The following is a 12,996-nucleotide window of genomic DNA, read 5'->3' on the forward strand; positions in this document are numbered from 1 at the left end:
AAGTTTATATTTATTTTAAAAAATACACCATTTAATTTTATTTTATATGTAAACAAAATTTATAGTTGATATTATAAATCTTACCAACCTTTAAACCATTTATATCCAATATAACCATTACTCTCACCAATCAAATTTATTATTACTTCACTAAGAATAGTACACTACAACTCATGTTCAATTTTCCTTTTTACCGAACTAAAATTCGATCAATAAATATTGTGTTTTGTTTTAGAATAACTTTGTGATAGTATATTATACTTTTGTTATGAACTTTTGCTTGTTTGATAAGATTGTATAAAGAATTAGAACAATTTTGATAATTTTCACAACTTATGAAATTTTTATGTTTATGAATAAAAAATACAACTTAATAATCCAAATTGCATGTTCAAACAAAACTTCAACTTCATCTCATATAATTTTATATCGTGATTTCATCTCACATGTTCGGCCCTAAGTTTCTAACACGATGTCTATTCAAATACCAATCACATAAAATGGAAGGGGGAGAGCAGTAGTAATCATTATAATTAACTTCATGAGATAAAAATGATACTTTCAGAACTCAGATATTCACCTATACATCTGACTATTAAAGGTTAAGAGAAGATAAATATGCATCTGAGTATTTATTTTGTAGATGCATTCAAGGTAGACATACTTGAGGGAGAATATGAAAAATAATGTTAGACTTGCTGCTGGATTTAGCAAAGATGAATAGTGCAAGTTCAAAACTCAAATCAAATATTGCTCTTGGGAAAGAATATCAAGAAAAAAATGGCTTGCACCTGAGCTGGTTATCGGTAATTTGCAGAAGCATTGTGGCAAACATCATGTATTAGCTGCTAAGTAATGGAAAAAGTAAATTAGAAGTGATTAGGATAATTTAAGACTGAAAATTGCAGAAGTTGAACAGAATATGTGAAGCGTCTAATACCAGTCTTATCATTGGTAACCATCTTGAGATTCCAATTGTTCATTTGAAATGGCTAAGTACTTCTTTTTCATCTCAACGGCTGTGATATCTAGAAGGCAGAAACAAACAGATTCAACTGTTACACGAAGACCCCAAGAGAATACTTTCATTCGCCAAGGAAGAAGATAATGCGGGTAAGACCCAGTTTGGATCATATATACTGTTAAGGAAAAGAATGAGAAAGGAAAGGAATATATGATTTTGAAACAATGATTTTCTGATTCTTTTTTGGATCACTTGAGGAGAAGAAACGAGTAAGAAATGGCCATTTGAACAAGCACACAGAAAGAACTAATGTACTATTTAAGATTTCAACTTGAGTCTTTTTACTTTGATAACCATGGGTCTGGGCCACCTTACGCGCACCTCAACTAATTCCACGAGATATCTGTCACCTCTCACCAGCAACAAGAAACAAGTACCAGGTAACTTTGTTGTTAATGAAGTAATGGGATCATCTTTGTTTCATGTCAATCAATAGAACCACTTTGACTTGTTTACTTTCCTTCATATTAATGGAAACCTTTTTTTTCTTTTCTATTGCCCACATGGTAATCCAAAGATTCGTATACAGAAATGACCATTATAAACTTGGACTGTCAGTCCTCTACTTGACTATTTTGGCAACAATTTCAATGCAAAAGCTTTTATAGTAGTAAAAATTGACAAATAAATAATCCACTCAAATTAGAATCAGTATAACTTTACGTGACAGAAAGATAAAAGCAGAAAAAGAGGTGGAATTGAGAGACAATAACTAATTCTAAATTAAAACATTTTGATCTCACCTCGTACAGGATATATTGAGTTGTAGTGAACCTCGGCCCAAAAGCTCAAGAAGATAACTGCAACACGGGAGTTCATATAAAAGAGTAATGCCAACTTTGTTAAAATTGAAGAGAAACAACAATTAAGACCAATCTCATATGAACTCTCTTTCATGATTATAAAAGTAATAATGATAAGGATCACTCAGAATTGTTTGATATATTCAAAGAGAAAAGGATGATCTCCCTTTGAATTGCACAATGGGAATAAATGAATCCACCCACCACCCAAAGGAGACCGAAATATTTCTGTTCTTCATCAACAAGTTCCGATAATAATGTTCATTTGTTCTTAAATCTTAAGCTTGAAATTAAAATTCCACAAGAAAAAAACAAGCCTAAAAGAAAACATACAATTTTGTTATTGTAGATACACGTCTAGGAATCTTGACATAACTATCCACGGAGGTCAGTAGTACCATAACTCATATATTTGGAAGGTTGATACAGCTAAGACACAGCTCAAAATTCAAGCCAAGGCTAACATCAGAGTTAAGGTCAACATAACTATTCAATGTTTTCTCCAATTTATGCACTCAATATAAATAGTTGCTCCACCTAGAGAAATTAGTAAAGTTCCAAAATAGGATTCAATAGTGTGATTAGCCAAGAGGATATATATGCATTGCAAAAGCAGATAACTAATAAATAAATCACTAGTTTTTCTAGACTGAGTAATCGACTAGGTGTGGTGGACAAACCAATGCAAATATTTGAGTACTAACGCGACTTCATAGGGATTACTTTGATGATAAGTAATACGTTCAAAGGTGCAGCTAGATCTAGCAACATGAATAGGAACAAAAACAGATTTACGAATGAGAATACATCTTTTACCTCGTTCAGACTTTTGAATGGTGGGAAGTATCTCAATGTAGCAGGTATCTCTGAAAGATGTTATGACCAATATTTTTACACCATACTGCATTGAATAGTTGAGAAAGTCAGATTTTATAAATTTCTTGACTCTTCTAGCAAACTACAATCAAATACTGACTTTTTCATCAGGGAAAAAAAAGACAGGCCCCAATCAATTGATTTCACTGAAGAAAATGGTGTTATAATATTACGTTTGAGCATCACTAATAAACCACTAATAGAATCCAAACACCTCTTTGCAACACTCCAACATGATGTTCACAAAATGCTCCATAAACGCACGAAGAAAAGAAATTATTCTGAACTTTCAACTAATATTTGTTGATTAAACAAGAATGAAGAATGTGCCAATGGTGTTAAGAGGATATGCAGTTCTTGGGTCTTGGCTATTTTAATTATTAGGTGCAAGTTTTTTGAAAAGCTTCACCCCCTTGTGCTTAGCCTTGGATATGATATGCCAGAATTTTTAAAAGAGAAAGACGCCTAGAGTGCCTCTCCGACATCCTCCAAATTCTCACTTACCACAGAATAAGAGAAATAGAAAGAAAGGAACAATGGGGTGAGAGAAAACACAGGCCAAAAACTTACCGAATCAGAAGCAGCTTGTAGAGTTACATGATCACCCCACTCGCCATCCCTGATTTCATTTACACAAAAGTAGAAATTTAAAGTAATCCATGCAATGATATTAATTCAGAAACAAAGTTGAAGAGATACTTTGACATCTTGTTCAGGTAATCATGATAGGCCATGGGAACATATCCGTCGTACATCTCTGGGCATGACTTGAGCTGATAATCCAAAAAAAATGATATTATTATCGCAATGATCAAGCGAGATTTGCTTATGTTATGATGTGAAGCTTTACGGACCTGATTCACAACTTGCTGTCTGACAAATTTGTGATGCTCAGGGGTGCGGTAAAATTGATCTGACAAAGCACGAAACTAGAACAATACATGTTCTACCAATCAGAAGTGAAAATGGAACAGTTAGGTGGGAACAACAAGACTGTGATTAAGATGATACCCCTCAATCCCAACTGAATTTCAGCATTACTATTAACTTGAGATTCAAACATGATAAATTATGAAAAAAGTCTTTTAGAAGGTGTGGGTACTTGAGAAGAAAGGAATTCATAAAGGACATGCATTGAAGGAGCAGTCAAAGTACAAGTAAATGGAAGGCAAAGGAATTTTCTATAAATGTTGAATTACACTAGGTTTGCCTTCTGCTGTATTGTTTACCCTTACTATGTGTGAGTCAACCAATAATACAAATCGAATCATGCCTGTTATTTGCAGATGATATTATCCATGAAACTATGGAGGGAGCCCATCAGAAGTTGGATTTATGGAGAGGCACTTTAGAGATTAAATGTTAAGGATAAATAGAACTAAAACAGCATATGCGTATAGTTTAGCTCGTATAAGAGGGTGAAGGTGAAGGTGAAGTTAGACAGAATTTAGCGGCTAAAAATGCTGAACTAATAGCTAAACTGAATTTTCCAAGAAATGACACAATATATACAAGAGCGGGAGTGGGGGTGGGGGGGAGGAGGCACATGATAGATGCAGACATGAAACATAGAAAAAAGTAGGATGTTTGAAATGGAGGGTTGTAACCTGAGTATGTCCAATTTAGCTTCTAAAACTGGATTTTCCAGGAAATGACATGATAGATGCAGATATGACATAGAATTAAAATAGGATGTTTGAAATGGAGGGTGCACCTCGAGTACTATAAGATACAGAAATACTTATCAAAGTAAATTTTAGTAGAATAGTGGTGAGACCAACAATATTATATGGATGTAAATATTGCGTCTATAAGGAGAACATATCCATAATCATCTTCGGACACAGATATTAAGAAATATATTCATTCCTATAATGTTAGACAAGTAAAAATAACCATATCTGACAAATAGAGCACGTAGCATGCATAAAGGATAAATTAAGTGAAGGTTGCAACCCGCTTGAGATGGTTTGGATTTTCATAAATTTCACATAAGATAAAAGCTCTTTTCATCATCAGAAACAACCAGATTTCCGACCTCTTGCACTCTTGGAACCGAAGCGGGAACTGGGAAGGTTGTCAGACAACTCTCCGAACTCTTACTTTTCTATCTCGTGTGCAAGATATAGTGTATGACCTGCAACTGGGTGCACTAGAAGTTTTCCTTCATCCTTTGGGAATCAAGTCATTCAATGAATGAAAAGTGAAAAACTTGTAGATAAATACTTTATACAGATGACAATCTGGGTGTTTGTAGCCAGAGGTAACCAATTTCTGACTACAACTATTGTCTCAGCCACCCTCCCATTTCTGGGATTTTACTGAGAGGGGCTACGTGCTCAGATGCACCTAAATTCTGATGTTCTAGGGCTACGTGCCCGGCTTGCTTAGCAACCAAAGCTAGCTTACTAAGGTAGTTTACTTTTTCATTTTGAAAAAAGAAGGCGAATTCATTTTTCTACTAAAATTGCTTTTGATAGGAAATAGGGAAAAGCCTTGCCTTATTCAAGAGTGCTAGGAAGGAGAAGAATAAGCATTACCTCTGTTGAAGGAAGAAGCCCCTCCCTTTGCTTATTTATTCTTCCTGGTCTTCGGGTCTCATTTGAACGACTCCCTGCCTATTTAGTTACATTTTTTTGTTTTGATTCCAGAACAGAACTAGAGATCCTGGCCCCCTCCCTTGAAAGCTCTTGGTGCTGCGACTATCACCAACAAAGTCAAGGATGCTTCCAGAAACCGTCTAGGTTCTTCCAAGGAAGATTCCTTCTTTCTTTTCTGTCCTATTGAAAGGATGATCCCTGGCCACCATCTCGGGCATGGGAAAGAAAGGCGGCGGACAGCCGACTTAACTAGAGAGACTAAATGGCAGTCCATGTCCAACGTTGATTCCATATGCCTCGAGCCATATGTATGACAATTCAATGATTCGACGCGCTTGAAAGGGATGAGGTAGACTAAACACACAGGGAAGGAAGATGTCTAAAATACCTAACATCTTTGGAATCAATATACATAGCCAAGAATTGAAACAATGTAAGCAAAAGATTCATGTAGGTGATACTATTTAGTTGGGATACAAGTTTAGCTATGTTGTTACACTTTTAGGTCTGATGTTTGCTAATAATTCGGTTAAAGACTGGTACGACAATGTAGAAGTAAGTGTAAGATTTAGAGAATATCTAGCATATATAAGCAAAGTAGTATTGGAACGCTTTGAGCCCGAATAAGTTAAATGGTTACAGATGATTGGACATAGCAAGAGCCAATGTTCTTTGGATGGAAATGTAGTAGTTTGAATGATGAACTTGAGATTTGATTGATTGATGAAAGAACTCGAGATTCATCATGCAATCATTTTAGACTATTGACTTATATCAACAGAAAAATATAGGGAATATTCAGGAGGATCAAATATTAAATATACGCTTAAACGAGGTGAGCATTCTTTTTAGTTGAATCCCTAAGAGAGGTTATTCTCATTCTCCTCTCCTCTTTTCTTCTTGTTATGCAAAGTTCTCAAAGTTACCAACTGATTACCAATTTGGGTATTCATCATTTCTCTACTTCTTAATACAGAATTTGCAACCCTCACAATTGACCTAAGATAACCTCAGCTTTAACATCCCTGAACTGCACCACTTCTCCTTTTTTGATAAGGAGTGCATCACTTCTCGCATCAACTTTGATTAATGTTTAAGAAAGGACTTTTTAGCATTTGTCTAGTGTAAGAAGATAGGGACATGTGGATATCAACGGTAAAAAAAAAGAAGAGACTTGTGTGAAATGTAGCACCGAAAACTAGAGCTTACACGAAAAGTGGTGAAACTAAATCATGTTCCTATTATTCCAAACTTTTGGGTTTTCAGGGCAGATATAGCTATTAGCACTTTATTTTCTAGGCTGGTTCCAACTTCTAAATTAAGATTCCATATGCAACCACATAACATCCCAAAACCATATGAGATGGCTTTCTTGGGTGGAGCTTTTTAACCAAATGTCAGATGCAATAGTCTTTCAGCGCCTACTCCTCATTTCCTCCATAGCGTATCTTATGATAAGTGCTTACATGATATTATTGTTACATAGCTTGTTAAAATTGGGATTAGAAGTTAGCAACTCCGATGCTATTTAAATATCACATACAGGGAAGTAAGTTCCCCTATTTGGACAATCTGAAAATAGTGTCTTGTTTCTTAAAATATTGAATATTTGTTGTTCCATCTCTCATTCTTTATCTACATTGTATAACTCAAGAAATTTGTAAAAATGAAAAGACAACCTTTTCGAACTTATTAATTCAAGTTATTACTTTCTTATGTCTAAAGAATTCAAAATAATAAACCCGCCCTCCTCTTTTGAAAACCGAACAAAACTACAGATATCCTCAACTATCTAGTAAATAACTGTGCCAGGGAAGATTGTGACTTTTTATTGAAAAGAATTGAATGATGAATGTAGGAGAGCTGACCTGACAATTCCCATCACCTTGAACTTTAAATTCTACTAGTTCATAAACCTGTAATCTGTAGAAATAAACAAACTTCTGCACCTTAAACAAAAGAATGACAAAGAAGAGAAACAAATAGAGAACACGCTCTCAAATTCTTTATACATACTCCCTCCGTGTCATTTTATGTGATAGTATTTAACTGGACACGAAGTTTAAGATTTAAGAAATTCATTGACGTATATAATAAATAATTGGAATATGGAGAGAATATCAAAGTTGAGGTTAAAAAGAGAGCAAACATCACATCAAAATTAAAGTATGAAGAGCTTGATAAATTTAGATTCATGAATGTTGTGAAAGTTGTATAGAAACAAAATGGTGCAAATATTTTGGAACATCCAAAAACGGAAAAAATGTCATACAAATTGGTTTAGAGTGAGTTAAAATGAACCCCTTTGTTTAAAAAAGAATGAAGGAATACCAGGGTCAAACAATCTACTTTTCGGTCTCAATTATAAAATCGAGCTCTTAATCTTTTTAAAATAAAATTTACACAAAGAATAATGAAAAAGTTATGGTCAAAGAAAAAGTAGTCTGACTTCTCAAATAATAATACAGCCATATAAAGCGGGACAGAGGGGAATATATCTTTCCGGTTGGTTCTTTTCCTATTATTTTCTCCTTTTTGATAGGTATTTACATGATTTAATTTGTTCAAACTTAACAGCCACAAGAATTATCCCTACCATCAAATAACACGGACTTAATTTTTCAAACAATAGAAAAACATGCAAAAAAAAGAAGTAAAATAATGAATCCTTATGAAACAATATGATATTTATGTTTTACCAAAATATAATTTGTTGATCAGCATCTTTACAAAGTGGTGAGGTAAAATTTAGAGCAACGAAACAGTTGCAAAGTTTATACAACCAGCATAGGGTTTGTAGATGTTTAAACTAAACATTCACATCTTCCATCAAAGAAATTGTATTATACCGGTCAAGAAGTCTTTGATGATCTAAGGTTGCCTCATCAATTGACGGTATTTCTCCATTGATTCTAGGAATGTGCTGCAAAGGCAAGTATAGAAGTTGCATGAGCATAAAGGCAAAGATTTCAAGAGGCACAACTAAGTTGAGAGACAAAAACAAGTATATTTCTCAAGTGTCTACAGAGACTGAAGTTTAACCACAATGAGACATGTCTCCAACTATTTCTGGCACATGAATCCCGATTTTTTCAGATGATTGTGTTGATCATGAGAAGGACAACAATTGAAATCTTAGTTGCTAACCCATTATACATATGGACATAGAATGCTTACAGGGATTGGACTCATCTGGTTCAATCGTTTCCCTACTTCACCATCAAGATCATATTCATCCGTCAATTCAAGTGAATACGACCAGTCCTCCCCCGTATATGACTCTTCTCCTGGGCTAGAGCATGAAGTGGAAGCTCCATCATTAATTTCTTCTTCATCACAGTTCTCTTCTCCTGGAAATTATAATATGAATAGTCAGAACAAATAATCCAAGAACTATAATTATAAGGTTGGAAAAAGCAAACACTTCCAATACCAATATTGTAGTTTCCCATAGGTTGACTAAACCAGCCTTGTGGATAAAAATGTGTTTGTGTATGTTCTTCCATTTGATGGAGAATTGAAGGTGGTTCAGCAACTGAAAGCTGAGACAGTTCTTCCTGGAGACGCTGTGCATTGAAATTGTGATTTTCCTCATTGCCAGATTCTGTACTAAAATGATCACCTTTAAAGTAATGGTCCTGATAGTAATCGAAGCTGTTTTGGGGCATGGCACCACTATATGCACAGTTAGAATAGGGATCACTATCAAACAATTGAAGACCCCACCGGACAACATCTGGATCTTGCTCGTGCGTAATCATCTGAGCAGTTTTATTTTTTATCAGATAAAAGCATGCAACAATGAATACTGATGATTATTGCTGTGTAGCAGTTAAGAATGATAAAAGAGAAAGCCAATTATCTGTGCTCCGAGATGCAGAACATCCATTTCTCTCCAAATTAACTTTAGTACAAGAACATTGCAAAGAACTAATATATCAATTTTTATTTTTATTTTTGTGATAAATAATAATACACTTGTGTTTTCTTTTTCAAATGATCTAAAATGGAATCAACTAAAATTAAAGGTAACTCACACAATTGCATTCAAGTGCCTGTAGATTATAATAGCAATAAGGATCGGTTTCATAGTTAGTTAGGTACATAATGAGAATCCACATTCAAGCTTTCTGAAGGGGCTGTGTACCATGAATTAGGTGTACCTACTTTTTCTGTGGTATTCATGTGGGGCCCTCAACAACATTCTTTGGTAATGGCCATACAAATCAGAAAGGCAGACTCTCTTTGCAAATCATCTCAGAACACCAGCATCTATAGACAACACTTTTGAAGAAAAGACAATGGCATATGAAATTAAAAGAATGCAATGCAAGGTGACCACACCTTGGCAAAATCCTTCCATGTGTATATTTTAAACCTAACAAACTTATGCAGATCTAAATTCAATAAACCAAAAGTGTCCTTCTTTAATAGTTTAAACTTTTAAATGAGGCGGTCAATGTCATGCAATTCAAATAAACTACCCAAACCTCTAAACTAGCTTATCAATGCTGAGGCATTAGTATTTAATAATTCCATTTTAGTCATTTAAAACACACACTGATAGAGAGAGCAATCTCCAGTTCACTGTACCATCATTTCTTTTTCTTTCCCTTTGAAACCAGCTCGTAATTACTATTTACTTCAAGATAGTTTTTCAAATATTAAGCAATCAAATGCCAAATACACAGATTTTGGTGACGAAGTGCCAATGGTTCTTTCAGATTAAGCAGAAGAAAGAACTGAGAATAAGCAAATTAAAAACTAAAGTACATAACGCAATCTCAATCAATCACAACAACCTATGATTAACTTGATCCGTATTTCACCTACAAATAACCTCTCCCTTTTTCTTTCAGAGTTGGCAATTACACATCCCCATAGGAATGCACGCAAAGCAACCCCATAAAAATACAGAGAGCAAATTAAAGCATCAATCTGAATTTATCACAACAAATTTTGATCAACTCAATCCATTTCAAACAGATTCAACAACAAATGAACAAAATCACTCATACTCATCGTTATTTCACACATGAACACTCGGAATGAAACACAAAAACACACTCAATTTCATCACAACAAGTTTTATTCAACTCGATCCATTTCAAACTGTTCATCACCTGACAATTACACACTTCTACAACAAATGAACAAAATCACTCATACTCATCTTTACTTTACACATGAACACTCAGAATAAAGAACAAAACACACACAATTTCATCCATTCATAAATGATCACAAAAACAGCCGTTAAACTTACATTTAATTCAGGCTGATCCAAATTACAACAGCGCGTTCTACTGAGAAAAACTGCCGGAAAAAAAAAACACAAAACAGTACATATACATATCTATTTCAATCACAACAAATTTTGATCAACTCGATCCATTTCAACCAGATTCAACAAAAAATGAACAAAATCACTTATACGCACGCGTTACGTCACACATAAACATTCGGAATGAAACACAATAAAACACACAATTTCATCTATTCATACAAAATCACAAAAATGTTCGTTAAACTTACATTTAATTCCGGCCAATCCAAATTACAACAGCTCATTCAACTGAGGAAAAATGCTGTTGAAAAAAAAAAGAACACAAAACAGTACATACACATATCTATCTCAATCACAACAAATTTTGATCAACTCGATCCATTTCAACCAGATTCTACAACAAATGAACAAAATCAACGCATACTCATCGTTACTTCACACATGAACACTCGGAATAAAGCAAAAAACACACACAATTTCATCCATTCATACAAAATCACAACAATGCTTGTTAAACTTACATTTAATTCCGGCCGATCCAAATGACAGCAATTCGTTCAACTGAGGAAACAAAAAACCGTATTTCAGAAGCCACAAATACCAATAGTGATATATGGATGGGGAAAAATGGTTGATGATTGGGGAGAAGTGGAGAAGGACGGATGTCACGAGGTGAGAGAGAGAGAGAGAGGAAATGGACAGTAGAAATGGAATCAAAATTCTGCAAATGCACCTCTTTCTGACTTCTTTCCTCAGTACTCAGTCCCTTCTTTTGGAGTTTTTCGGCTTCCATCCTCGCCGTTTATTCCTTTTCCTTTTTTTTATTAGTTCCTCCCTCTCAGTTTCAATTTATATGACACTGTTTAATTAAATATAAAAATATTTTTTTTAGTTTATATTAAGTAAATTAGTTTTTATTTTTTAAAATAAATGAATTTCAAAGTTCAATACTTTTCTTTTTTCATATTTAATATTTCTAAGAGAATAGGTTGGAATAATCGTTTTGGCTCTATTCCTTCCCTTCCACATGAAATGATCATGGGTTCTCTCAATATAAATATCTAAAAATATAAATTAATAGCGAAAAGTAGCCTTTAATTTATATTATTAAATATTTTTCTCTAAAAATGTATCATATTCTCAACAATTTAGTTATATGGACTAGAGGAAGTCAGAGAAGATTGTGTTATATTTATCAAATTATCTTTATTAAAATTATTTTAATGCTTATTTTTAGTTGATTTTTTTTCCTAATAAAATATTAAGTGGGAATCAATAGAAATAACATGGAGATGTGCTATTAAATAGTTGTTAAATAAAAATGGAGAACTACATTGAGAATTACTATTTGATCATATAATTTGGATTGAACTTGAAAAAATTACTTTAAATGTATGTTTGATTACATATTTGATTTTGATTCAAACTTTAAAAACTTATCTTCAAATATTTATTTGGTCAAAAATTTTAATTAGACTTGAAAAATTACTTTAAATGTCCGTTTGGTTATAGATTTTGGATTAGACGTTGAAAATTTATCTTCAAATATCTGCTTGGTCATAGATTTTGAATTAGACTTAAAATTTTTACGTTAAATGTCTATTTAATCAAAGATTTTGAATAAGACTTTGAAAATTTATCTTCAAATATTTATTTGGTCATAAATTTTGGATTAGACTTTAAAAACTTATCTTCAACTATTTGTAAATGTATTGGATTTTAAAATTTTATTTTCAAATATCTACTTGATCATAAATTTTGAATTAATTTTTTTAAAAAAATTCTTTAAAAAAAGCCAACTTCCATTTATGAAGTTTAATTTTTTTCTAAGTAAAATATATATTTAAATACAATTTTAAAATTTATAATTAGACGAACGCTAAGAAGTAGCCCCTCCCACACACACCATCATATAAGGATGATGAATCAGTAAAAAGAATGAGACATTATTTACAGTCTAAAATTTAGCACATTATTTTGAATGACATATTTTTATAATTATAAAAATTTCATGACATCTTTCTTTAAAAAAATTTCCTCTTTGTTCAATATATCAAACTACGCTCCATACGGTGGGAACAAGAATATTACATTTAGTATAGGAAATAAGAAATATATTAATATTAATTTAAAATAAATTTATTTTTATATTAAAAGTGGGATAATAATCTCGAAATAGTTTATTTTCTAATCAAATGAGCCCTTAACTTATTAAGAGTATAGGTTATCCATTTCAATTTGTCGTCTTAATTTTATTTTTAATCCATTTTGAAAAAAAATATTTCTTCTCTTTTTAAAATATTTTTTAATTCTAATTTTTCACGTGACATATTTAAAAATTATAAAATTAAAGAATATTTTGTACGTTATACATATCTACTTTCTTTAAAGTTTTCAAATCAAAAC

At 32.8% G+C, this 12,996-nt stretch overlaps 1 protein-coding gene across 5 annotated transcripts; it reads right to left on the minus strand.

Annotated features, from left to right (window-relative positions):
* Window positions 1-524: 524 nt before the first annotated feature.
* LOC129902778 (OVARIAN TUMOR DOMAIN-containing deubiquitinating enzyme 12-like) lies at window positions 525-11,381 on the minus strand. 5 transcript variants are annotated; one of them, XM_055978175.1, is made up of 13 exons: window positions 11,112-11,381; window positions 9,471-9,587; window positions 8,737-9,064; window positions 8,481-8,653; window positions 8,153-8,226; window positions 7,172-7,226; window positions 3,558-3,632; window positions 3,403-3,476; window positions 3,274-3,322; window positions 2,644-2,728; window positions 1,768-1,824; window positions 941-1,028; window positions 525-845 (listed from the first exon to the last, which is right to left on the minus strand). In XM_055978175.1, exons 2-12 carry the CDS (start codon window positions 9,486-9,488, stop codon window positions 949-951), a joined length of 1,068 nt encoding a protein of 355 aa, XP_055834150.1. In that variant the 5' UTR covers window positions 9,489-9,587; window positions 11,112-11,381; the 3' UTR covers window positions 525-845; window positions 941-948. The 5 variants fall into 5 exon arrangements, with proteins under 5 accessions (XP_055834150.1, XP_055834152.1, XP_055834151.1 ...); XM_055978177.1 differs by lacking the exon at window positions 9,471-9,587 and having other exon boundaries at window positions 11,112-11,151; window positions 11,324-11,378; XM_055978176.1 differs by lacking the exon at window positions 9,471-9,587 and having other exon boundaries at window positions 11,112-11,378.
* Between the last annotated feature and the right edge of the window lie 1,615 nt (window positions 11,382-12,996).

Source organism: Solanum dulcamara, chromosome 9 (genome assembly GCF_947179165.1).
Source record: "Solanum dulcamara chromosome 9, daSolDulc1.2, whole genome shotgun sequence".
Lineage (NCBI taxonomy): Eukaryota > Viridiplantae > Streptophyta > Magnoliopsida > Solanales > Solanaceae > Solanum > Solanum dulcamara.